The sequence below is a fragment of the Entelurus aequoreus genome, linkage group LG23 (assembly GCF_033978785.1).
Source record: "Entelurus aequoreus isolate RoL-2023_Sb linkage group LG23, RoL_Eaeq_v1.1, whole genome shotgun sequence".
Taxonomy (NCBI): domain Eukaryota; kingdom Metazoa; phylum Chordata; class Actinopteri; order Syngnathiformes; family Syngnathidae; genus Entelurus; species Entelurus aequoreus.
Genome location: NC_084753.1, coordinates 30,733,282 through 30,759,582, shown reverse-complemented (window position 1 = coordinate 30,759,582; position 26,301 = coordinate 30,733,282). Strand labels below are relative to the sequence as shown.

At 33.5% G+C, this 26,301-nt stretch overlaps 1 protein-coding gene across 1 annotated transcript; it reads right to left on the bottom strand.

The window, feature by feature from the left end:
• Positions 1-2,900: 2,900 nt before the first annotated feature.
• Positions 2,901-13,116, bottom strand: lft1 (lefty1). The gene is made up of 4 exons (XM_062034520.1): positions 12,816-13,116; positions 8,697-8,943; positions 7,027-7,266; positions 2,901-3,225 (listed from the first exon to the last, which is right to left on the bottom strand). The coding sequence occupies exons 1-4, from the start codon at positions 13,114-13,116 to the stop codon at positions 2,901-2,903; spliced, it is 1,113 nt and encodes a 370-aa protein (XP_061890504.1).
• Between the last annotated feature and the right edge of the window lie 13,185 nt (positions 13,117-26,301).

Genomic DNA, 26,301 nt, shown 5'->3' with positions numbered 1-26,301 from the left:
TAATGACTAGGGCTGCAACTAACAACTAATTTGATAACTGATTAATCTGTTGATTATTACTTTAATTAATCGATTAATAATCGGATAAAAGAGACAAAACTACATTTCTATCCTTTCCAGTATTTTATTGGAAAAAAACAGCATACTGGCACCATACTTATTTTGATTATTAATTCTCAGCTGTTTGTAAATGTTGCAGTTTATAAATAAAGGTTTATTAAAAATTGTTTTTAAAAAGTAGCCTCTGCACATGCGCATAGCATAGATCCAACGAATCGATGACTAAATTAATCGCCAACTATTTTTTAAATTGATTAGTTTTTGCAGCCCTAGTAATGACATATATTTCATATATATATGTATGTATATTAGTATTTTTTTTTTAGAATCACTTAATTAAATATTGTTATGACGCATATTTCATATATCGTTTTTAATCATATTTATTGTTATATTGTTTTCATATTGGTTTTATATTTATTTATTTTTTGTTTTTATTCAGTCATTGGTGGAGCTAAGGATAATATTTGAATATTGTTTTTAATATTGTTGTGCAGCACTTTGGAAACATTTTTGTTGTTTAAATGTGCTATATAAATAAAGTGGATTGGATTGGATTGGATATACAGTATATCAACAACTCCATCCAGCTGTATAATCACTTTGCCATACAGTAATAGATGATATCAGATGGATATTGATCCTCTTATTATTAATATTGATACAGTATCAGATGGATATTGATGATTATAGTAATATTGATACAGTATCAGATGCATATTGATCCTCTTATTAGTAATATTGATACAGTATCAGATGGATATTGATGGTTATAGTAATATTGATACAGTATCAGATGCATATTGATCCTCTTATTAGTAATATTGATACAGTATCAGATGCATATTGATGATGATATTAGTAATATTGATACAATATCTAAGTAGAATATTTGATGTAGAGTAATTGGAGCCTTAAATCGGTCAATATTTCATGACATGTATTTTCTACATTATTTTTTTTAGAGCAATGATAGTTTTTTTTTAAATAATTCCATTACAATTATTAGGGATCCAAAAAGGTCATGTCATAAAAATATATATTTTTTAAATACATGATATATTATTATTTTTTTTTTTTTTACTTTCCACCTGTTTTCTAGATCAGTTGCATATCCATGCTTTGATTTGTACGTTTTATGATTATTTTTTTAAGCCTTTTTTGTTATGAAAAATATAGATTTCTTTTTATGGCAAATACAAAATATGCAATATTTATTCATTTATATATTTCAAAGTGGAATATTGGATGTGAAGTAATTAAAGCCTTGAATAAATCAATAATTCATCATTTTAAAGCAATGACAGGTTTTTTATAATTCCATTAAAATTATTGGGGATCCAAAAGAGTAATGTCATAAAAAAGATATAAAAGAAAAAAGAAAGATATAATATTATTTATTTATTTTTTACTTTCCTCCGATTTTCTAGATCATGTTTTTTAATTTGTACGTTTTATGATTTTTGTAGTATTTTTTTAAGCCTTTTTTGTTTTGAAAAACATAGTTTTTTTTATGGCAAATACAAAATATGCGACATTTTTTCATTTATATATTTCAAAGTGGAATATTTGATGTGAAGTAATTAAAGCCTTGAATAAATCAATAATTCATAATTTTAGAGCAATGACAGGTTTTTTATAATTCCATTAAAATTATTGGGGATCCAAAAGAGTAGTGTCATAAAAATGATTTAAAAAACAAAAAAAAAAAGATATATTATTTATTTATTTTTTACTTTCCTCCGGTTTTCTAGATCATGTTTTTTAATTTGTACGTTTTATGATTTTTGTATTATTTTTTTAAGCCTTTTTTGTTATGAAAAACATAGTTTTTTAATGGAAAATACAAAATATGCGATATTTATTCATTTATATATATCAAAGTGGAATATTTGATGTGAAGTAATTTAAACCTTGAATAATTCAATAATTCATAATTTTAGAGCAATGACAGGTTTTTTATAATTCCATTAAAATTATTGGGGATCCAAAAGAGTAATGTCATAAAAATGATTTAAAAAATAAATGAAAAAAATATATATTATTTATTTATTTTTTACTTTCCTCCTGTTTTCTAGATCATGTTTTTAAATTTGTATGTTTTTTTTGTTTTGTTTTTAAGCCTTTTTTGTTATGAAAAACTTGTTTTTTTAATGGCAAATACAAAATATGCAACATTTATTTATTTATATATTTCAAAGTGGAATATTTGATGTGAAATAATTAAAGCCTTGAATAATAATTCATAACATTGATTTTTATTCGTTATTATGTTTTGAGCAAGGACATTTTTAAAGAAAAAAAACCCAGCCTGCTTGTGTTATTGGAGTCAACATTGCAACTTTATCTCGTTACATTTCACCTGTTTGCTCTTTTATTCCACTTTTTTTTATTATTATAATTTTTTTGTGATGATATTTTCAAAATGTGCCGCCCTTTGAACACCCCTGGTCTAAAGAGACTTTTCAGTGAAAGAAAATAGTTTATTTTTTGCAAACATAAATTGGCTCATATTATGTACAACATGGCGGACGGAATTTCCACTCATGCAAATTTGAATTTAAAACAAAAAAAATATATCAAAATGTACAAAATAGATTTGAAAAAAAAAAAAAAAAAAGTGCTGTGAAATGAGATGTTGTGTGTTTAAATAAGAAGTACTTGTTTATACGCCATGAAATGTAACCACGTTGATGGCGTTTAAAAAATAAAAAAAAAAGAGTGCTGCAACTTTAAATCCAGCAGAGGGCGCCGTCTCAAAAGTCAATCACCTGGCCCTACACTTGCGCAGGTCCAGTGTGTCTTTACGAAGAATATGAGCGATGTGTTGGCGTGTGATGTCACACGATAGAAACGTTGTCCATGGTGCAGGCGCAGCGTTCGGCGATCATGTTGGGGAACTCGGCGACCTCGATCTCCGTGTAGTCGCCCTTCTTCACCAGGTACATGATGGGCAGCGGGGCGCTCTCGGACACCGTGCACCGCCTCTCGCCGTAACCGTAGTTGCGCTTGGGCTGCCGGCAGCCTCCGGCGCACCTGAAGGCCTGGTAGCCCGCCGGCTCGATGATCCAGTACTGCGTCCAGGTGAGGGCGCGGAAGTCGATGAAGTGCTGCTCCCTGCAGCACGTGTCTTTGGTCTGGCGCACGTCGCAGTCGCCTTGGGAGCTGCCGTGCGTGGAAGGAAGAAGGCACAGGTTACTATTTTCATTCACCTTATTTCCTGGCTAGTTTTGACATGTTTTTTTGCCTTATTATAGACACTCCTGCATATACTATCGTTTTAATAGGCTTGGACAGATACAGTACATACAAATATCAATACTAGTATCAGATTGATACTAGTATGTGTTGTTGTACTTTTAAATGGTTAAGCTGTTTAAAAAAAGGTTGTTGGACACAATAGAACAGGGGTGTCCAAACTTTTTCCAATGAGGGGCCACACACGGGAAAAATCTGAAAAACATGTGGATCTTTTTCTTTTACAAAACCAATACAATGTATATACTTTTTTAAGCTTTAGGGCTCCCCTTAAGTTTGGTCCCAGGGACCCTTAAGGGTCTCTGATAACAATGTTTTTAAATAAGTCATATTATATAAATTTATTTTTATTTGTATATATTTTATGTTTTCAAAATAATTACAATATTTTAAACCTTTAGAACTCCCTTCAAGTTTCGTCCCGGGGACCCAGAAGGGTCTCGGCCCTAATTTTTTTTTAAATAAGTCATAGTCATATATTTTTAATTGTTTTACTATTATTATTTATATAATTTTTTCATTTTCAAAATATATACAATATTTTAAACCTTTAGGGCTCCCTTCAAATTTGGTCCTGGGGACCCGAAAGGGTCTCTGTCATAAAAATGTTAAAAAGTAAGTCATATATTATACATTTTTTTACTATTATTACTTATATAATTTTTTTGTTTTCAAAATTAATACAACATTTTAAACCTTTAGGGCTGCTCTCAAGTTTTGTCCCGGGGACCCGGAAGGGTCTCGGTCATAAAATTTTAAAAAATAAGTCATATATTTTAATTTTTTTACTATTATTTATATAATTTTTTCATTTTCAAAATATATACAATATTTTAAACCTTTAGGGCACATTTCAAATTTGGTCCTGGAGACCCGAAAGGGTCTCAGTCATAAAAATGTTAAAAATAAGTCATTTATTATACATTTTTTTACTATTATTATTTATATAATTTTTTCGTTTTCAAAATCAATACAACATTTTAAACCTTTAGGGCTCCCCTCAAGTTTGGTCCCGCGGACCCGGAAGGGTCTCGGTCATACATTTTTTAAAAATAAGGCATATATTTTAATTTTTTTACTATTATTATTTATATAATTTTTTCGTTTTCAAAATATATACAGTATTTTAAACCTTTAGGACTTCCTTCAAATTTGGTCCTGGGGACCCGAAAGGGTCTCAATCATAAAAATGTCAAAAATAAGTCATATATTATAAATATTTTTACTATTATTATTTATATAATTTTTTTGTTTTCAAAATATATACAATATTTTAAACCTTTAGGGCTCCCTTCAAATGTGGTCTTGGGGACCCGAAAGGGTCTCAGTCTTAAAAATGTTAAAAATAAGTCATATATTATAAATATTTTTACTATTGTTATTTATATATTTTTTTTGTTTTCAAAATATATACAATATTTTAAACCTTTAGGGCTCCCTTCAAATTTGGTCTTGGGGACCCGAAAGGGTCTCAGTCATAAAAATGTTAAAAATAAGTCATATATTATACATTTTTTTACTATTATTCTTTATATAATTTTTTCGTTTTCAAAATTAATACAAAATGTTAAACCTTTAGGGCTCCCCTCAAGTTTGGTCCCGCGGACCCGGTAGGGTCTCGGTCATAACATTTTTAAAAATAAGTCACATATTTTTATTTTTTTACTATTATTATTTATATAATTTTTTCGTTTTCAAAATATATACAATATTTTAAACCTTTAGGGCTCTTTTCAAATTTGGTCCTGGGGACCCGAAAGGGTCTCAGTCATAAAAATGTTAAAAAGTAAGTCATATATTATACATTTTTTTACTATTATTATTTATATAATTTTTTCGTTTTCAAAATTAATACAACATTTTAAACCTTTAGGGCTGCTCTCAAGTTTTGTCCCGGGGACCCGGAAGGGTCTCGGTCATAAAATTTTAAAAAATAAGTCATATAGTTTAATTCTTTTACTATTATTTATATAATTTTTTCATTTTCAAAATATATACAATATTTTAAACCTTTAGGGCTCCCTTCAAATTTGTTCCTGGGGACCCGAAAGGGTCTCAGTCATAAAAATGTCTAAAAATAAGTCATATATTATAAATATTTTTACTATTATTATTTATATAGTTTTTTTGTTTTCAAAATATATACAATATTTTAAACTTTTAGGGCTCCCTTCAAATTTGGTCTTGGGGACCCGAAAGGGTCTCAGTCATAAAAATGTTAAAAATAAGTCATATATTATAAATTTTTTTACTATTATTATTTATATAATTTTTTCGTTTTCAAAATTAATACAACAATTTAAACCTTTAGGGCTCCCCTCAAGTTTGGTCCCGGGGACCCAGAAGGGTCTCGGGCATTAAAATGTTAAAATTAAGTTAGATATTATTATTTTTTGATTATTGTTATTATTCATATTATTTTTTCTTTTTCCAAATCAATATAATATAAACCTTTTTTTTTTACCTTTAGGGCTCCCCTCAAGTTTGGTCCCGCGGACCCAGAAGGGTCTCGGGCATTAAAATGTTAAAATTAAGTCAGATATTATTATTTTTTAATTATTGTTATTATTCATATTATTTTTTCTTTTTCCAAATCAATACAATATAAACCTTTTTTTTTACCTTTAGGGCTCCCCTCAAGTTTGGTCCTAGGGACCCGCAAGGGTCTCTGTCATAAAAATGTTAAAAATATATAATTTTTATTGCTATTATCATTACTTATATAATTTTTTCATTTTCAAAATCAAGACAATATTTTAAACCTTTAGGGCTCCCCTCAAGTTTGGTCCCGGGGACCCGGAACGGTCTCAGTCATACAAATGTTAGAAATAAGTCATATATTATAATTGTTTAATTATTATTATTATTATTTATATAATAATAATTATATGAATATAATTATTTATATAATTATATATAATTATATAAACTTGGAAAAAGGGTAGTTTGAATTTCCAGAACGGTGGAATGGTTTGAATGGGGAAATTGTGGAAGTTTGAAAAATGGCCAATTCATTTTGAATGGTGAAAACGCAACAACAACAAAAAAGGAATTATGGGAAATCCGGGAATTTTTTTTGGAATTGTTGCAGTAGAGCACACAATTCCCAAACAGGCTGAATATTTTGAAGTTGGAACGGTTTGAATCAGAAGAAAAGTGTGGAAGTTGTGGAACTTTGAAGAATGTCCCATTGACTTCAATGGGCATTTCAGAAAAAGCGGGAATTTTTGGGAAAATGGTAAAAAAAAAAACTTAAATGGTTGGTGTTGAAATTCCTGGAATTTCGGAAAAACCGGGAATTTTTCCAGTTCAACAAACAACTTAGTTTTTTGTCCTATGCTTTGGAGCAGTCACACAAATATTGATTACCATATCAAAGGGACACATCAATTTAAAAGAAGTATCGACATCGACCTGTGTCGACTTAAGTATCGGCCCCCCTTCCCGTGATCGGTCGGCTTTTATGTCCCGTGTTTATGCCGCTTCGTCTTCTCCCAATTTGCAAAAAGGTGACTTTTGTGACACCTTGTTTGGTTCCAGGGTTCCTATTTCACTCCTAATTCTGTTTCCACGGTCGTTATCGTGTTGTTTTTACCGTGGAAAAACGAGCGAAAGAGTCGACGGGTGTGGCGAAGTGTCGCTGTGGATTGGCGGGATGTCTGCGTTTTAAAAAGGTGTTTTTTTCCCGGTCCATCAAAAGCTTCTTACCCGTAATCTTCCAGGCTGAGAGTGTAAAGGAGGAGTTCTGGCTTCCCCAGGGTGTTGCCCGTCTGCTCCTGGGTGGTAAAGCGGACACTCTTGGCCGCTTCCGCCGCGTAGCTGCCGGGTCTCTCGCCCTCGATCCACACCTCCAAGTGCATGGGCGTCTTCTGCAGGCCTTTGGACCAATAGTGGACGGCCTGGGTCACGTCGAAGCTCTTCCAGCCCGTTTCGTGAATGGGAACCAACCTGCCGAGCAAAAACCGCCAGACGTCACACGTGAATCCCAATCGACGGAGGCTGTCGCTTAGGGGTGTGGGGAAAAAACGATTCGAATTTGAATCGCGATTCTCACGTTGTGCGATTCAGAATCGATTCTCATTTTTAAAAAATCTATTTTTTTATTTTTTTATTTAAAATGTTTTTTTGTTTTTTTTTAAATTAATCAATCCAACAAAACAATACACAGCAATACCATAACAATGCAATCCAATTCCAAAACCAAACCCGACCCAGCAACACTCAGAACTGCAATAAACAGAGCAGTTGAGAGGAGACACAAACACGACACAGAACAAACCAAAAGTAGTTAAACAAAAATGATTAAAGCTGCAAGCAGTGATGGACGGGACCGACTTTGAGGGCTCATAAAATCCAAACCGGAGCAGTAATTAAAACTCTTTCATCAACTTTTAATCAGAAGGGTTCAATCTCTCTCCTGTGCTAATTTGAAGCCGACGCGACAAACACGCTCAGAGGAGATAATGTTTGAAAAAAGGTGACTGTTTTTACACTACTTTTGTTTTGAAGGGGGAATTGCAAACTTCCTGTTGATTTTTGCTGGGGGTTGTCAGTGTATGAAATATAGGTCTAAGTGAGACCTACATAGAGGTTTTTGTTTCATGTCTCTACGACATTCCTACTGAGTTACAGGCAGTTGTGTCTGTGTTTTCTTCCTAGGGGGCGCTAGAGCACAGTTTTGAGTTTTGGGGTTTGGTTTTTTGATTAGTTCCCAATTTTCGCCAGTCCTGTGCCCAATTTGGTGAGTTTTGAAGCATGTTAAGGGGGTCAAATTACAGCTCAAAGAGGCGGCGGTATAATAATAAAACGCTAGATATATAATAGGGTCCCCTGTCCCAAAGGGACTCGGTCCCTAGATATTATCAACAACAGTATCAATATTAGTTACAATTTCAACATAGCAGTGATTAAAAATCCCTCATTGACATTATCATTAGACATTTATAAAAAATTTAAAAAAAGAACAATAGTGTCACAGTGGCTTACACTTGCATCGCATCTCATAAGCTTGACAACACACTGTGTCCAATATTTTCACAAAGATAAAATAAGTCATATTTTTGGTTAATTTAATAGTTAAAACAAATTGACATTATTGCAATCAGTTGATAAAACATTGTCCTTTACAATTATAAACGCTTTTTACAAAAATCTACTACTCTGCTTGCATGTCAGCAGACTGGAGTAGATCCTGCTGAAATCCTATGTATTGAATCCTTTTGAATCGGGAAAAAAAAAAGTTTTTGAATCGAGAATCGTGTTAAATTGAAAAAAAAAAATCGATTTTGAATCGAATCGTAACCCCAAGAATCGATATTGAATCGAATCGTGGGACACCCAAAGATTCACAGCCCTAGTGTCGCTGGAAGGTGACTCACCTGGAGTCCACCAGCGAGGTCCGGTTGGTGCCGTCGGGCAGCTCCTGGACCCAGTAGACGCTGACGCGGGCGTTGCTCGCCGGCCGGTGGCTCCTCTTGTCCACGGCGAGGCGCTTGTGGTGCGACGCCCGCTGGTAGAGCTTGAGCTCGGCCATGGTCACCTCGCTGTTGTCGGGGATCCTCGACTCCATGTCGAACACCATCCGGTTCCGGGTGGTGTCGGAGTACACAAACTCGCCGGAAATGTCTACGGAAAGAGCACCTTTTTTGTTCACATTTTTTATGCACAACATAGGACCAACGCCTACCTACTCAGTGGCCTAGTGGTTAGAGCAGACCTGGGCAAATTAAGGCCCGGGGGCCACATGCGGCCCGTTGAGCTTTTCAATCTGGCCCGCCGGACATTCCCAAATAATTTTTTAGATCTTTAAGAAGGAAACTTGCTGCCATTATGATGTGCAGTCATGTTTTCTAATGACCGTAAGTCTTCAACTATACAAAGTATTTCAATGGTTGGAATCTGCGCTTATGGATGATATACCAGTTACTATGGTCATCTAATTAGCTACTATGGTCATCTAATTAGTTACTATGGTAATCTACGTCACAGCAGCTCAGACGAGGCACCAAGCCGTGTGGGCGGGAAGCGTTTCCACAGACGCGGAAGGAGATTTTCACACCAAATTTCTAAAGCTTAGTGATATATAGAATAAAATAGAACAGAATAGAAAGTACTTTATTGATCCCTGGGGGAAATTCAGCAAATATCAGATTGTAGGTGGGTGTATTTTATACCCTTCGCGTTCATATTTCACTGTTTGTTGCATTTTTGTAAAATATGTCGATCGAAAGTGGGTGTTACATGCATATTTTGTCAATATTCAGTGTTTTATCGTTCATAGAAAAATGTAAATTTCCATTACGTTTTTTAAGGCGGTCTGTCATAACGTTTTTAGCATTCAATCAGACATTATTGTGAGGTTTTGTATTAGTGTTCCTAAAAATAGATGTTCCGGCCCCCAGACACATGTTTTTCTCTAAATGTGGACCCCGAGTCAAAATAATTGCCCAGGCCTGGGTTAGAGTGTCCGCCCTGAGATCGGTTGGTTGCGAGTTCAAACCCCGGGCCGAGTCATACCAAAGACTGTTAAAACGGGACCCATTACCTCCCTGCTTGGCACTCAGCATCAAGGGTTGGAATTGGGGGTTAAATCACCAAAAATTATTCCCGGGCGCGGCCACCGCTGCTGCTCACTGCTCACCTACTCTGTGTGTAGGGCTGCAACAACTAATCGATTAAATCGATTAAAATCGATTATTAAAATAGTTGCCGATTAATTTAGTCATCGATTCGTTGGATTAATGCTATGCGCAGTTTTTGTTTGTTTTTTTTTTATTAAAAAAAAAAATACTATTATTATTTTATTTTTTTTAATAAACCTTTATTTATAAACTGCAACATTTACAAACAGCTGAGAAACAATAGTCAAAATAAGTATGGTGCCAGTATGCTGTTTTTTTTCCCAATAAAATATTGGATAGGATAGAAATGTAGTTTGTCTCTTTTATCCGATTATTAATCGAAGTAATAATCGACAGATTAATCGATTATCAAATTAATCGTTAGTTGCAGCCCTATCTGTGTGTGACAATCATTGGTACTTTAACTTTAACTTAACTTAACAATTACGCGTAATGCATCATTGAAGTCGGTGATTCATTTTTAAACACAATTTCGCATACTGCAGGGGTTAAGTGGGTGCCTAATTTACGCATAATTACGCAAAAGTCAGTGGAAATTTAAACTAGAGTCGTATACCGGTTCTAGTATGGTATCTCCGTTTCTAATGAATCAAAAATGGTACTATAGTCTGTTTTAAAAGTACCGGTTACTAGAGATGTCTATCAGCCGATAAATGCTTTAAAATGTAATATCGGAAATTATCGGTATCAGTTGTTTTTTTTATCGGTATCGTATTTAAATGTTTTAATTTTTTATTTATTTTATTTTTTATTAAATCCACATAAAAAACACAAGATACACTTACAATTAGTGCACTAACCCAAAAAACCTCCCTCCCCCATTCACACTCATTCACACAAAAGGGTTGTTTCTTTCTGTTATTAATATTCTGGTTCCTACATTATATATCAATATATATCAATACAGTCTGCAAGGGATACAGTCCGTAAGCACACATGATTGTGCGTGCTGCTGGTCCACTAATAGTACTAACCTTTAACAGTTAATTTGACTCATTTTCATTATTACTCGTTTCTATGTAACTGTTTTTATATTGTTTTACTTTCTTTTTTATTCAAGAAAATGTTTTTAATTTATTTATCTTATTTTATTTTATAACTTTTTTTAAAAAGGATCTTATCTTCACCATACCTGGTTGTCCAAATTAGGCATAATAATGTGTTAATTCCACGACTGTATATATCGGTATCGGTTGGTATCGGTAATTAAAGGTTGGTCAATATCGGATATTGGCAAAAAGCCATTATCAGACATCCCTACCGGTTACACTTTTTTTTCTTTTTTTTTTTCTTTTTTTTTTTAAACAGGCAAGACAGAGCGTCACGTCATGACTTTGCTGGTTTTACGAGCATGTTCGGCAGCGCACGCACACAGAGTACTTACAAGCAGACACGGCGTGTGGACAGAAAAGGGAGAACGGACTCATTTTGGCTTAAAAACTAACGATAAAGGTGAAGTTCTAACACTGAAACGCCCTCAGGAAGAGGTGCTTTAAGACATGGCTAGCTAGTGGCTAAATCACTAATCCTCGCCTCCATGGCGACAAATAAAGTACGTTTCTTACAAGTACCATTATCACCGGAGGACGAGGAATAGCTAAACATGCTTCACTACACACCGTACGAGGATACGATAGCTAACCAGCGTCACCTCTAACAAAAGCTAGCGCTCTTCACTGCTCAGTGGCCGAGTGGTTAGAGTGTCCGCCCTGAGATCGGTAGGTTGCGAGTTCAAACCCCCGGGCCGAGTCATACCAAAGACTATCAAAATGGGACCCATTACTTCCCTGCTTGGCACTCAGCATTAAGGGTTGGAATTGGGGGTTAAATAACCAAAAATGATTCCCGGGCGCGGCCACCGCTGCGGCTCACTGCTCCCCTCACCTCCCAGGGGGTGATCAAGGGTGATGGGTCAAATGCAGAGAATAATTTCGCCACACCTAGTGTGTGTGTGACAATCATTGGTACTTTAACTTTAACTTTTTTAAACAAATGCACCTGACTTCCACTGTAATGATACTAAGTACAATAGCGTATCTAGTCGATACTAGATGTTTTTTTATCATCACAAAATCTTTAAAAAAAAAAATCATGTTTATGTTATGTTTATAAACGCAGGAAATACGTCCCTGGACACATGAGAACTTTGAATATGACCAATGTAGGATTCTGTAACTATTTGGTATCGGATCGATACCTAAATGTGTGGTATCATCTGAAACTAATGTAAAGCATCCACACAACAGAAGAATAAGTGATTATTACATTTGAACAGAAGTGTAGATATAACATGTTAAAACGGAATATTAACAGTAAATGAACAAGTGGATTAATAATGTTTTATTTTATTTATATTATATTTTGACAAAACAATAGGTAGATAAATGACACAATATGTTACTGCTTACGTCAGCAGACTAAATTAGGAGCCTTTGTTTGCTTACTAATAAAAGACAAGTTGTCTTGTATGTTCACTATTTTATTTAAGGACAAACTTGCAATAAGAAACACATTAATATTTTTTTTGTTAAAATAAAACCGTTTATTTAAAAAAGTATCGGGACAACACTAATTTAAACACATTTACGCGTAATGCATGAGTTGAATCGGTGCGTAATTTACGCATAATTACGCGTAATGCATGAGTTGAATCGGTGCGTAATTTACGCATAATTACGCGCAATGCATGAGTTGAATCGGTGCGTAATTTACGTATAATTACGCGTAAGGCATGACTGAAGTATGTGCGTAATTGGAAGATAATTACGCACATGCATTAAAAGTCGCTGCGTAATGTACGCACAATTCCACGCGTATATTACGCACAGGACGGGATTGGAGTCCAAAAATTCTTACCGGCGTTGCCGGGAATCCCTCTGAGAATCCCCGCCAGGCTGGGCAGGGCGCGGCGCCTCCTGCTGTGGTGCGCCTTCAGCATGGACAGGTACTTGTTGCGGACGTGGGCCGGAACCACCGCGGTGTCCAGGTCGCGCCTGTGGACCACGGGCACCTCGTCCAGGCCCAGTTCGCGCAGCAGCGCCTCCTTCAAGTCCTGCTGCGTGAAGGCCGCGCCGGCGCCCAGGAGGACGGAGGAGGAGAAGAAGAAGAAGAAGAAGAAGACGCAGCAAGCCGCAGTGGAGGAGCGCGGGAAATCCATGAGGGAAGATGAGGATGTGCACGCTTGCGCGGTCGGGATGGAGTGAGGAAGTGGGGTCCCCCGGCACCTCGCTGGGGCCCCTTTTATATCTGCAGGGGCCCTCCCGGGGGGGAGGGGGCGGGGTGTTTTATCAGAGGAAAGGTGCGAGCATGCAGGAGATGTTCAAACAGCAACAACGTGTCATGGCTGTCATTTGTCTGCCTAATGATGCACGTCTGCAGGTAAAATACACACAAATATTCTTATAGTCATCACTTGCATGTACTTATTGGAATCATCCACCTCAATGTATGCAGGCATGTATCATGTGCTTATGTACACTTCTTTTACTTGCTCCTGTTCATTCATAGTAGTTGCACTTTCAAATGTTCTATATAGTGCTTGATGTAGTAGTTGTTCGTGTTCATTTATAGTAGTTGTACATAAACAAATGTTTTATATAGTGGTTGTTGATGTAAATGTGTAGTAGTTGTTCATGTTAATTTATAGTAGTTGTACTTTCAAATGTTTTATATAGTGCTTGATGTAGTAGTTGTTCGTGTTCATTTATAGTAGTTGCACATAAACAAATGTTTTATATAGGGGTTGTTGATGTAAATGTGTAGTAGTTGTTCATGTTAATTTATAGTAGTTGTACTTTCAAATGTTTTATATAGTGCTTGATGTAGTAGTTGTTGATGTACATGTGTAGTAGTTGTTTGTGTTAATTTATAGTAGTTGCACATAAAAAATGTTTTATATAGTGCTTGAGGTAGTAGTTGTTGATGTGAATTTATAGTAGTTGTACATAAAAAATGTCATATATAGTAGTTGTTGATGTAAATGTGTAGTACTTGTTGATGTGAATTTATAGTAGTTTTACATAAAAAATGTCATATATAGTAGTTGAGGTAGTTGTTGATGGAAATATGTAGTAGTTGTTCGTGTTAATTTATAGTAGTTGTACATAACAAATATCATATATAGTAGTTGTTGATGTAAATGTGTAGCAGTTGTCCGTGTTAATTTATAGTAGTTGTACATAAAAAAATGTCATATATAGTAGTTGTTGATGTAAATGTGTAGTAGTTGTTTGTGTTAATTTATAGTAGTTGTACATTAAAAAATGTTTATATAGTGGTTGATGTAGTAGTTGTTGATGTACATGTGTAGTAGTTGTTTGTGTTAATTTATAGTAGTTGTACATAAAAAAGTGTCATATATAGTAGTTGTTGATGTAAACGTGTAGTACTTGTTGATGTGAATTTATAGTAGTTTTACATAAAAAATGTCATATATAGTAGTTGAGGTAGTAGTTGTTGATGTAAATGTGTAGTAGTCTGTGTTAATTTATAGTAGTTGTACATAAAAAATGTCATATATAGTAGTTGTTGATGTAAATGTGTAGTACTTGTTGATGTGACTTTAAAGTAGTTGTACATAAAAAATGTCATATATAGTAGTTGAGGTAGTAGTTGTTGATGTAAACGTGTAGTAGTTTGTGTTGCTTTATAGTAGTTGTACATAAAACATTTCATATATAGTAGTTGTTGATGTAAATGTGTAGTAGTTGTTCGTGTTAATTTATAGTAGTTGCACATATTTTGTATATACAGTATTTAATACAGTAGTTGTAGAAGTAAACGTGTAGTAGTTGTTCATAAAACATGTCATATATAGTAGTTGATGTAGTTGTTGATGTAAATGTGTAGTAGTTGTCCGTGTTAATTTATAGTAGTTGCACATAACAAATATCATATATAGTAGTTGTTGATGTAAATTTGTAGCAGTTGTCCGTGTTAATTTATAGTAGTTGTACATAAAAAATTGTCATATATAGTAGTTGTTGATGTAAACGTGTAGTAGTTGTCTGTGTTAGTTTATAGTATGTGTATATGTGTGTATGTATATATATATATATATATATATATATATATATATATATATATATATATATATATATATATATATGTATATGTACATAAAAAAATGTCATATATAGTAGTTGATGTAGTTGTTGATGTAAATGTGTAGTAGTTGTCCGTGTTAATTTATAGTAGTTGTACATAAAAAATTGTCATATATAGTAGTTGTTGATGTAAATGTGTAGTAGTTGTCTGTGTTAATTTATAGTATGTGTATATGTGTGTATGTATATATATATATATATATATTATATATATATATATATATATATATATATATATATATATATATATATATATATGTATGTATATGTACATAAAAAAATGTCATATATAGTAGTTGATGTAGTTGTTGATGTAAATGTGTAGTAGTTGTCCGTGTTAATTTATAGTAGTTGTACATAAAAAATTGTCATATATAGTAGTTGTTGATGTAAATGTGTAGTAGTTGTCTGTGTTAATTTATAGTATGTGTATATGTGTGTATGTATATATATATATATATATATATATATATATATATATTATATAATATATATATATATATATATATATATATATATATATATATATATGTATATGTACATAAAAAATGTCATATATAGTAGTTCTTGATGTAAATGTGTAGTAGTTGTTTGTGTTAATTTATAGTAGTTGTACATAAACAAATGTTTTATATAGGGGTTGAGGTAGTAGTTGTTGATGTGAATTTATAGTAGTTGTACATAGAAAATGTCATATTTAGTAGTTGAGGTAGTAGTTGTTGATGTAAATGTGTTGTTCGTGTTAATTTATAGTAGTTGCACATATTTTGTGTGTATATATAGTATTTAATACAGTAGTTGTAGAAGTAAACGTGTAGTAGTTGTTCATAAAAGATGTCATATATAGTAGTTGATGTAGTTGTTGATGTAAATGTGTAGTAGTTGTCCGTGTTAATTTATAGTAGTTGTACATAACAAATATCATATATAGTAGTTGTTGATGTAAATGTGTAGCAGTTGTCCGTGTTAATTTATAGTAGTTGTACATAAAAAATTGTCATATATAGTAGTTGTTGATGTAAATGTGTAGTAGTTGTCCGTGTTAATTTATAGTATGTGTATATGTATGTTATATGTATATATATATATGTATATGTATATGTACATAAATAAATGTCATATATAGTAGTTGTTGATGTAAATGTGTAGTAGTTATGTGTATATGTATGTTATATGTGTATGTGTGTGTATATATATATATATATATATATATATATATATATATATGTACATAAAAAATTGTCATATATAGTAGTTGATGTAAATGTGTAGTAGTTGTACGTGTTAATTTATAGTAGTTGTACATAAAAAAAGTCATATAGTGGTTGAGGTAGTAGTTGTTGATGTAAATGTGTAGTAGTTATTTGTATTAATTTATAGTAGTTGCACATATTTTGTATATATAGTGTTTAATACAGTAGAAGTAAATGTGTAGTAGTTGTTCATAAAACATGTCATATATAGTAGTTGATGTAAAAGTGTAGTAGTTGTTTGTGTTAATTTATAGTAGTTGTACATAAAAAAATGTCATATATAGTAGTTGTTGATGTAAATGTGTAGTAGTTGTCCGTGTTAATTTATAGTAGTTGTACATTAAAAAAAATGTACATAGGGGTTGAGGTAGTAGTTGTTGATGTGAATTTATAGTAGTTGTACATAAAAAAAATGTTATATAGTGGTTGAGGTTGTAGTTGTTGATGTGAATTTATAGTAGTTGTACATAGAAAATGTCATATTTAGTAGTTGAGGTAGTAGTTGTTGATGTAAATGTGTAGTAGTTGTTTGTGTTAATTTATAGTAGTTGCACATATTTTGTGTGTATATATAGTATTTAATACAGTAGTTGTAGAAGTAAACGTGTAGTAGTTGTTCATAAAACATGTCATATATAGTAGTTGATGTAGTTGTTGATGGAAACGTGTAGTAGTTGTTCGTGTTAATTTATAGTAGTTGTACATAAAAAAATATCATATATAGTAGTTGTTGATGTAAATGTGTAGTAGTTGTTTGTGTTGATTTATAGTAGTTGTAAATAAAAAAATGTCATATATAGTAGTTGTTGATGTAAATGTGTAGTAGTTGTTTGTGTTAATTTATAGTAGTTGTAAATAAAAAAATGTCATATATAGTAGTTGTTTGTGTTAATTTATAGTAGTTGTACATAAAACAATGTCATATATAGTAGTTGTTCATGTTAATTTATAGTAGTTGTACATAAAAAATGTTTTTTGTAGTGGTTGATGTAGTAGTTGTCTGTGTTAATTTATAGTAGGTGTACATAAAAAATGTCATATACAGTAGTTGAGGTAGTAGTTGTTGATGTGAATTTATAGTAGTTGTACATAAAAAAGTTTTATGTATAGTAGTTATTGTAGTAGTTGTACATAAAAAAGTTTTATATATAGTAGTTATTGTGGTAGTTCATTAAAAAAATTATATTTAGTAGTTGTACATAAATGTTATTTATAGTAGTTGTTCATGTAAAGTAGTAGTTGTACATATTTTTTATATATATAATAGTCAATATAGTAGTTGTAGAAGTAAATGTGGAGTAGTTGTTGATAAAAAAAAATGGATTTATAGTAGTTGATGTAGTAGTTGTTGATGTAAATGTGTAGTAGTTGTTAGTGTTAATTTATAGTAGTTGTACATTAAAAAAATGCGCATGCGCACAGGACAAATTTTTTAAATTTATTTAAAAAAAAATAATTTAAATTTATTTTTATGTACTTTCTTATAAACCGTTATTTATAAACTGCAACATGTACAAACAGCTGAGAAACAATCAAAATAAGTATGGTGCCAGTATGCTGTTTTTTTTCCCCAATAAAATACTGGAAAGGCTAGAAATGTAGTTTGTCTCTTTTATCCGATTATTAATCGAAGTAATAATCGACAGATTAATTGATTATCAAAGTAATCGTTAGTTGCAGCCCTAATATATATATATATATATATATATATATATATATATATATATATATATATATATATATATATATATATATATATATATATATATATATATATATATATATATGTATATATATATATATATATATGTATATATATATATATATATATATGTATATATATATATATATATATATATATATATATATATATATATATATATATATATATATATATATATATATGTATATATATATATATATATATATATATATATATATATATATATATATATATATATATATATATATATATATATATATATATATATATATATATACGTATAGTATATATATATATATATATATACATATATATATATATATATACGTATAGTATATATATATATATATACATATATATATGTATATGTATATATATATGTATATATATATATATATATATATGTATATATATATGTATATATGTATATATATATATATGTATATATATATATATGTATATATATATATATATATATATATATATATATATGTATATATATATATATATGTATATATATATATGTATATATATATATATATATATATATATATATATATATATATATATACCCCGCCTTCCGCCCGATTGTAGCTGAGATAGGCTCCAGCGCCCCCCACGACCCCTAAGGGAATAAGCGGTAGAAAATGGATGGATATATGTAGTGATACATATATATATGGATGTAGTAGTTGTGAATGTGTAGTAGTTGTACATAAAAACAAGTGTATATTGTAGTTGATGTAGTAGTTGTTGATATGAATGTGTAGTAGTTGTACATAAAAACAAGTGTATTTAGTAGTTGATGTAGTAGTTGTTGATATGAATGTGTAGTAGTTGTTGATATGAATGTGTAGTAGTTGTTGATATGAATGTGTAGTAGTTGATAAAAAATGGTGAAAAGTGGTTCTACTTGTTCATAGAAATGTATGCTAGTTGTTGAAGTGAATGTGTAGTATTTGTGTCTAGTCGTACACAGTACACAGTAGTGTCCCAGACAGAGCACGTCTCCACCCCATAACACACACACTCACACACACACACACACACACACACAGAGTGTGGTGTACATTCCAGCAGACGACACACGTTGCTTTCATGTGTGTGCCAACAGAAAAAGAAGCGCCGCAGATTGAAAACAAAGACGGAGGACTCGATGTTTATTCCAAGTCCCGGCGGCGGCGGCCATTCTTGTCTCGTGTCCTGCAGATTAAAATTATGGAGCAAACAGACAGTTAATCCGAGGCTAGTGGGGGGCGGGTCAGGGGGCGGGGCCACGGATGTGTATTGGCTTCGACTCTTCACAAGTTGGTGATTATCTGATTCCATTGCAAGGATTTGCCTTTTTTGTCACACAAACATTAGAAGAGCTCTCAGTGGCTGCACACTGAGACGAAGTTGTGTGAAAAATAGCTTTAACAATAGCTTTAACAATCATTTTAACCAAAGTCAGCCAGCTAAACTTTGTTTACATCGATTCAAATACTTTTTAAAGCAGCGTCAACATTTTATAGAAGTCAAGTTAATTTTTGTAACAGCTACCACAGTTACAGTGTAAATACATGTTTATGAATGAATGAGTCATCGTTGTTGTTGTTAGTAAGCAAATGCCTAAAATAACTTAAGCTGCGTTTAGAAGTCGATGGAAAAATGAGAGCCATTAAATAAGTGTAAGCTTTATTAGTCGATTAATCGTTAGAATAATCGTTGACTAATCGACTATCAAAATAATGGTTACTATTCATACATGTATATATACACTATATTGCCAAAAGTATGACTCACATATGAACTTGAAGTGCCATCCCATTCCTAACCCATAGGGTTCAATATGATGTGGGTCCACCTTTTGCAGCTATTACAGCTTCAACTCTTCTGGGAAGGCTGTCCACAAGGTTGCGGAGTATCTTTATAGGAATTTTCCACCATTCTTCCAAAAGCGCATTGGTGAGGTCACACACTGATGTTGGTGGAGAAGGCCTGGCTCTCAGTCTCCGTTCTAATTCATCCCAAAGGTGTTCTATCGGGTTCAGGTCAGGACTCTGTGCAGGCCAGTCAAGTTCATCCACACCAGACTTTGTCATTATGGACCTTGCTTTGTGTATTGGTGCACAGCCATGTTGGAAAAGGAAGGGGCCCGCTCCAAACTGTTCCCACAAGGTTGGGAGCATGGAATTGTCCAAAATGTTTTGGTATCCTGGAGCATTCAAAGTTCCTTTCACTGGAACTAAGGGAAAAACAACCCCACACCATAATTCCTCCTCCACCAAATTTCACACTCGGCACAATGCAGTCCGAAATGTACCGTTCTCCTGGCAACCTCCAAACCCAGACTGGTCCATCAGATTGCCAGATGGAAAAGCGTGATTCATCACTCCAGAGAAGGTGTCTCCCCTGCTCTGGAGTCCAGTGGTGCTTTACACCACTGCATCCCACGCTTTGCATTGGACTTGGTGATGTATGGCTTAGATGCAGCTGCTCGGCCATGGAAACCCATTCCATTAAGCTCTCTGCGTACTGTACGTGGGCTAAATGGAAGGTCACATGAACCTTGGAGCTCTGTAGCAACTGACTGTGCAGAAAGTCTTTGCACTATGTGCTTCAGCATCCGCTGACCCCCTCTATCATTTTACGTGGTCTACCACTTCTTGGCTGAGTTGCTGTTGTTCCCCAAATCTTCCCTTTTCTTATAATAAAGCCGACTGTTGACTTTGGAATTTTTAGGAGGGAGGAAATTTCACGACTGGATTTGTTGCACAGGTGGCCTCCTATGACAGTTCCACGCTGGAAATCACTGAAAGCGGCCTATTCGTTCACAAATGTTTGTAGAAACAGTCTCCATGCCTAAGTGCTTGAGGGATGGGTGGCCAAATACTTTCGGCAATATAGTGTACGTCATGTTTTTCGAAAAGGAGCCCGGGGCCAAAAAGTGGGCCCTGACTGCCGTAAAGTGCTCAATCAGCGAGTCTGACTGCCAGCAGCTAAAGTACGTTAGCGCTCATCCTCCCTCGGGATGACGTTAGCCCTAATTGGCCAAATGAAGACGCGTGTTTGTGTGACATTTGTCAGTCTTGCTTCCTTCCCATGGCGATCAGAGACACGCTGCCCACTTCAAAGCCTGCCGATGATGCGGGAGGTGACGTTTCTTCTCAATCAAAGGCCGGCGAGCTCCCGCAATCCACAACGGACGTGTTAATTAACATCGACATTTGCATTCAAAAGACGTCCAATTTACGGACCCTTCCCTTCCATTTGTGCACGCACACACACACACACACACACACGAACACACACACACTTTTTTTCCCCTTTTTTACATACATTTACAGCGTGGAGCAATAGGGGGCGGAGCTTGTCCACAGAGTCAATATTGAAGTTGTGTTGCTGGTCAAATTCCTCGTTATTGTCCTTCCCAGATCTCCAGCTCAAATATTTGAGGGCCGCCGCTAGTTTGCACCTTAATGGCCGCCCACTGCGCCCGCAGACGTCCAGCATCCGACAATCATCATCCACGCGTCTGTCGGAGGCGCCAAGTGCCAGACCGACTGGCGGGACCCTCTTCCCGGTCACGCCACTAATCACACGACATAATCGCATTAATCATGCACGCACGCAGATTAATCACACCATTAATCATACTGTGGGACCACATCCTACTGCATCGTACTGTTTGACTGTATCATGATATCATGCTGTATCATACTGTTTGACTGTATCATGATATCATGCTGTATCATACTGTTTGACTGTATCACGATATCATGCTGTATCACTACATCCTACTGTACCATACTGTTTGACTGTATCACAATATCATACTGTATCATATGTTTGACTGTATCACGATATAATGCTGTATCACTACATCCTACTGTATCATACCGTTTGACTGTATCATGATATCATGCACTATATCATACTGAATCATATTGTTTGACTGTATCACAATATCATACTGTATTATACTGTTTGACTGTATCACAATATAATGTTGTATCACTACATCCTACTGTATCATACTGTTTGACTCTATCACAATATCACACTGTATCATATTGTTTGACTGTATCACGATATCATCCTGTATCACTATATCATACTGTATCATGTTGTTTGACTGTATCACGATATCATGCTGTATCACTATATCATACTGTATCATATTGTTTGACTGTATCACGATATAATGCTGTATCACTACATCCTACTGTATCACAATATCGTACTGTATCATATTGTTTGACTGTATCACGATATTATGCTGTATCACTACATCCTACTGTATCATACTGTTTGACTGTATCACAATATCAAACTGTATCATTTTGTTTGACTGTATCACAATATAATGCTGTATCACTACATCCTACTGTATCGTACTGTTTGACTGTATCACAATATCATGCTCTATCACTATATCATGCTGTATCATATTGTTTGACTATCACGATATAATGCTGTATAACTACATCCTACTGTATCACAATATCATACTGTATCATATTGTTTGACTGTATCACAATATAATGCTGTATCACTACATCCTACTGTATCACAATATCGTACTGTATCATTTTGTTTGATTGTATCACGATATAATGCTGTATCACTACATCCTACTGTATCATACTGTTTGACTGTATCACAATATCATGCTCTATCACTATATCATACTGTATCATATTGTTTGACTGTATCATGATATAATGCTGTATCACTACATCCTACTGTATCACAATATCGTACTGTATCATATTGTTTGACTGTATCACGATATTATGCTGTATCACTACATCCTACTGTATCATACTATTTGACTGTATCACAATATCGTACTGTATCATTTTGTTTGACTGTATCACGATATGCTGTATCACTACATCCTACTGTATCATACTGTTTGACTGTATCACAATATCATGCTCTATCACTATATCATACTGTATCATATTGTTTGACTGTATCACGATATAATGCTGTATCACTACATCCTACTGTATCACAATATCGTACTGTATCATAAGTTTGACTGTATCACGATATAATGCTGTATTACTACATCCTACTGTATCATACTGTTTGACTGTATCACAATATCATGCTGTACCACTATGTCGTACTGTAACTGTATCATATTGTTTGACTGTATCACGATATCATGCTGTATCACTATATCATACTGTATCATATTGTTTGACTGTATCACGATATAATGTTGTATTGCTACATCCAAATGTATCATATTGTTAGTCTGTATCACGATATCATGCTGTATCGTTATAGCATACTATATCATATTGTTTGACTGTATCACGATATAATGCTGTATCACTACATCCTACTGTGTCATACTGTTTGACTATCACAATATCATGCTGTATCACTATATCATACTGTATCATATTGTTTGACTGTGTCACGATATCATGTTGTACCACTACATCCTGCTGTATCATATTGTTTGACTGTATCACATATCATGCTGTTTCACTACACCCTACTGTATCATATTGTCTGATTGTGTCACAATATCATACTGTATTACTATATCATATTGTTTGACTGTATTACGATATCATACTGTATCACGATATCATACTGTGACTACATCCTACTGTATCATATTGTTTGACTGTATCACTATACCATACTGTGTGACTTTATCCTACTGTATCACATTGTTTGACTGTATCATGATGTATCACGATATCATGCTGTGTCACTGTATCATATTGTTTGACTGTATCACAAAATCATACTGCATCACTATATCCCACTGTATTGTTTAACCGTATCATGATATCATACTGTATCACGATATCATGCTGTATTACTATATCATACTGTGACTACATCCTACTGTATCATATTGTTTGACTGTATCACTCTGTCATACTGTATCACTATACCATACTGTGTGACTTTATCCTACTGTATCATATTGTTTGACTGTATCATGCTGTATCACGATATCATGCTGTATCACAAAATCATACTGCATCACTATATCCCACTGTATTGTTTAACCGTATCATGATATCATACTGTAGCACGATATCATTCTGTATCACTGTATCATACTGTGTGACTACACCCTACTGTATCATGTTGTTTGACTGTATCACGATATCATGCTGTATCATATTGTTTGACTGTATCACAATATCATACTCTTATCACTATGTCATACTGTATCATGTTGACTGACTGTATCCCGATATCATACTTTATCATTATATCATACTGTGTGACTATATCCTACTGTAGCACATTGTTTGACTGTATCACGATATCATATTGTATCACTATATCATACTGAGTGACTACACCCTACTGTATCATATTGTTTGACTATCAATATATCATACTGTATCACTATATTATGCTGTGTCACTATATTATATTGTATCATGTTGACTGACTGTATCACGATATCATACTTTATCACTCTATCATATTGTATCACTAAATCATACTGAGTGACTACACCCTACTGTATCATATTGTTTGACTGTATCACAATATCATATTGTATCACTTTATCATACTGAGTGACTACACCCTACTGTTATGCCCATTTGATTGTAGACTCTTACTGACACCTTGTGGCGATATGAAAATACTACGCGTCATTAGTTTGGGCACTTCCGGCTTGACGACGTCAGTTCAGTTCATGAGACAATTGAGAAGTAGACAAGTTGTGTTAGCTCCTACAAGCCTTGGAAAAGATAAGTCTGTAAGTAAACTGTTTAACTTGTTTATGTACCTCAATATTAAGGTGGAAAGTGGTTACATTTGATACTAAGATGTTTATTGAAAAACTATTTTTGTGCACTGTTTCAATGGATGTTTGAGGACTTAAAACGGCTGCCAGTCGTGTATTTCCACCATGGAAATAGTATTTGTTTGATGATAGTACTGTATATTTGTGTGAAGCTAATATTTACATATTGTGTATTACATTTCAGTGTGTTAATTGAATCACATAGCTTATACATTTGTCATTGTGTGTATTTCAGTTTTACAAAAATAACAGTCCAGTGCAAGACAAAAGTAAAGATAGGAAAAGACAAAGCAAGATCAACAACAATAAAGAGCCTAAATGGACTTTATTAGACGTCTTGGATTGTTTGTTAGCTGTCTGCCAAGCTGGATAACCTCAACACATATGGTGAGGGCAGAACACCTACTGTATCATATTGTTTGACTGTATCACAATATCATACTGTATCATGTTGTCTGACTGTATCCCGATGTCATATTTTATCACTCTATCATATTGTATCACTATATCCTGCTGTGTCACAATGTCATACTGTATCATGTTGTCTGACTGTATCCTGATATCCTACTTTATCATTCTATCATATTGTATCACTATCATACTGTGCGACTATATCCTACTGTATCATATTTTTTGACTGTATCCCGATATCATATTGTATCACTATACCATACTGAGTGACTACACCCTACTGTATCATATTATTTGACTGTATCATACTTTATCACTATATCATGCTGTGTCACTATATTATGCTGTATCATATTGACTGACTGTATCACGATATCATACTTTATCAGTCTCATATTGTATCACTATATCATACTGTATCATGTTGTGTGACTGTATCACAATATCATATTGTATCACTATATCATACTGAGTGACTACACCCTACTGTATCATATTGTTTGACTGTATCACAATATCATACTGTATAATGTTGTCTGACTGTATCGCGATATCATACTTTATCACTCTATCATATTGTTTCACTATATCCTGCTGTGTCACAATATTATACTGTATCATGCTGTGTCACTATATTATGCTGTATCATATTGACTGACTGTATCACGATATCATACTTTATCAGTCTCATATTGTATCACTATATCATACTGTATCATGTTGTGTGACTGTATCACAATATCATATTGTATCACTATATCATACTGAGTGACTACATCCTACTGTATCATATTGTTTGACTGTATCACAATATCATACTGTATCATGTTGTCTGACTGTATCGCAATATCATACTTTATCACTCTATCATATTGTATCACTATATCCTGCTGTGTCACAATATTATACTGTATCATGTTGTCTGACTGTATCCCGATATCATACTTTATCATTCTATCACATTGCATCACTATATCATACTGTGTGACTATATCCTACTGTATCATATTGTTTGACTGTATCACGATATCATGCTGTATCACTATATCATGCTGTGTCACTATAT

What these genes read in the sequence shown, in the direction of transcription:
- lft1 (XM_062034520.1), bottom strand. Translation starts at nt 13,116, where the DNA reads ATGGATTTCCCGCGCTCCTCCACTGCGGCTTGCTGCGTCTTCTTCTTC. An exon ending in AGGGATTCCCGGCAACGCCG is followed by an intron (nt 8,944 to 12,815) that starts GTAAGAATTTTT and finishes CTCTTTCCGTAG; the next exon opens with ACATTTCCGGCGAGTTTGTG. An exon ending in ACCTCGCTGGTGGACTCCAG is followed by an intron (nt 7,267 to 8,696) that starts GTGAGTCACCTT and finishes TTTGCTCGGCAG; the next exon opens with GTTGGTTCCCATTCACGAAA.